This window comes from Buceros rhinoceros, unplaced genomic scaffold, assembly GCF_000710305.1.
Source record: "Buceros rhinoceros silvestris isolate BGI_N320 unplaced genomic scaffold, ASM71030v1 scaffold26761, whole genome shotgun sequence".
In the NCBI taxonomy this organism is placed as follows: domain Eukaryota; kingdom Metazoa; phylum Chordata; class Aves; order Bucerotiformes; family Bucerotidae; genus Buceros; species Buceros rhinoceros.
Genome location: NW_010395212.1, coordinates 562 through 2,506, shown reverse-complemented (window position 1 = coordinate 2,506; position 1,945 = coordinate 562). Strand labels below are relative to the sequence as shown.

Sequence of the window (1,945 nt, the reverse complement as noted above, 5' to 3'; positions counted from 1 at the left end):
TCTGCTGTAAGGAGAGGAGGTAAAAGGGGGGGTGGCAGGAGACCCCCCAAATACAGAGATCCCTGGGGGTGAGGGGTATAAAAATCTTATAAATTAAAGACAATATAAAGTGGGGGGTGGTTGAGGTGACCTTCCCCTGATTTGGGGGGCGGAGCACAGAGCTGAACCAGGGGAGAGGAGACTGGGGGTGGGATGGAGAATGCCTCCTCCCCACTCTGATGCAGTGGGGCTGTCTGGGGGAGTTCCCCACCCTCCTCCCCCCAGCCAAAGCATTTCTCCAGTTCAAAGCTGGGTGTGAAGGCAACGAGGTGGGGGGCAAAGGGGGGTGACCTTCCCCTGATTTGGGGGGCGGAGCACAGAGCTGAACCAGGGGAGAGGAGACTGGGGGTGGGATGGAGAATGCCTCCTCCCCACTCTGATGCAGTGGGGCTGTCTGGGGGAGTTCCCCACCCTCCTCCCCCCAGCCAAAGCATTTCTCCAGTTCAAAGCTGGGTGTGAAGGCAACGAGGAGGGGGGCAAAGGGGGCCTGGGGGGCCTTGACCCCTCTCTGAGTCCAAACTCTTTGTGCAAAGCCCCCTGCAATCCCCAAGCACCACCTGACAGGCATTTGGGGTGGGGCACAGGCAAAAGGAGCAGCCCTCCCCCTGCAAAAGGGGGAGGATCCCCCAAAAGCCACCCCAGAGTCCAGCTGGGAGGTGCCAGCGCCGGGTCATTGGTTGTCCCCCGGCTGGTACTGGGGCTCAGTGGCGGTGAAATAGTCCTCAAGGAAGGACTGGAGGTACTCGAAGGTCGGCCGCTCCTCGGGGTCCCGCTTCCAGCACTGCACCATCACCTCGTGCAGCGACAGGGGGCAGTTCCCCGGGCACTGCATGCGGTACCCCCGTTCCACCTGCTCCAGCACCTCACGGTTGTTCATCCCTGCGTGACAAAGAACCCCCCACCATGGGCTCAGCAACCAGCAATCCCCACAGGACAAACCAGTGGAGAAACTGAGGCACAAGGCTGGCAGCAGCGCTGGGCAAGGGGAGCCCCTGCCCTCACCCCATTGTCCTGGTGGGGCCATACCTGGGTAGGGCACCCGGCCTTTGGTCACCAGCTCAGTCAGGAGGATGCCGAAGGACCAGATGTCCGACTTGATGGTGAACTTCCCAAAAAGCGCCGCCTCCGGCGCCGTCCACTTGATGGGGAACTTGGCACCTGCAAGGGGAGGCAGGTGAACCCTGCTGTACCCACACCCGGGGCACCCAGCACTGGGGACACCCTGCAGCCTGGGGCAGCCTGTACCGAGGGCATCCTGCACCCAGGGTGCCAAGCACTGGGGACAGCCACACCCAAGGCACTCTGTGTCTGGGATACCCCACAGGTGGGGCACCCAGTTCTTGGGGTACCCAGCACCCAGGGCAACCTGCACCAGAGGGGCTGCACACCTGGGGAACCCATCAACCAGGGCACCCATCCCCTGAGGTGCTCATCCCCCCGCTGGAGTTCCCATCCCCCGGGGCACCCATCATCCAGGGGGTCCATCACCCAGGATATCCACCCCCTGGGGCACCCATCATCTGGAGCACCCATCACCCAGGGCCCCCCGCATTGGAGGTGACCATCCCCAGGCCCAGGGTGGGATGGAGTATGGAGGACACAGGACAGTGGTCTCCCCTGCCAAGGCGGCTCACCCTGGCGCGCTGTGTATTCGTTGTCCTCTATGAGGCGGGCGAGGCCGAAGTCCGCGATCTTGCACACCAGGTTGTCCCCCACCAGGATGTTGGCAGCCCGGAGATCCCGGTGGATGTAGTTCATCCGCTCGATATAGGCCATGCCCGCCGCGATCTGGGGTGGGGGAAGCGGTGAGGACCCCCTGTATGCATCCCTGGGGGGGGGTACCCCCACCCCGTGCCAGCGCCCCCAGTACCTGGGCAGCCATGTCCACCAGCTGGGGCAGCTTCAG

At 63.4% G+C, this 1,945-nt stretch overlaps 1 protein-coding gene across 1 annotated transcript in view; it reads right to left on the bottom strand.

Moving 5' to 3' along the window:
• Positions 1-541: 541 nt before the first annotated feature.
• Positions 542-1,945, bottom strand: part of LOC104501645 (proto-oncogene tyrosine-protein kinase Yrk) — a 1,947-nt gene continuing 543 nt past the window's right edge. The window contains exons 3-6 of the mRNA XM_010145485.1: positions 1,910-1,939; positions 1,674-1,827; positions 1,066-1,197; positions 542-918 (exon numbers count right to left, since the gene is read on the bottom strand). Coding sequence (XP_010143787.1) covers positions 710-918; positions 1,066-1,197; positions 1,674-1,827; positions 1,910-1,939 — 525 coding nt within the window. The 3' untranslated portion in view covers positions 542-709. The remainder of the gene's footprint in view (positions 919-1,065; positions 1,198-1,673; positions 1,828-1,909; positions 1,940-1,945) is intronic.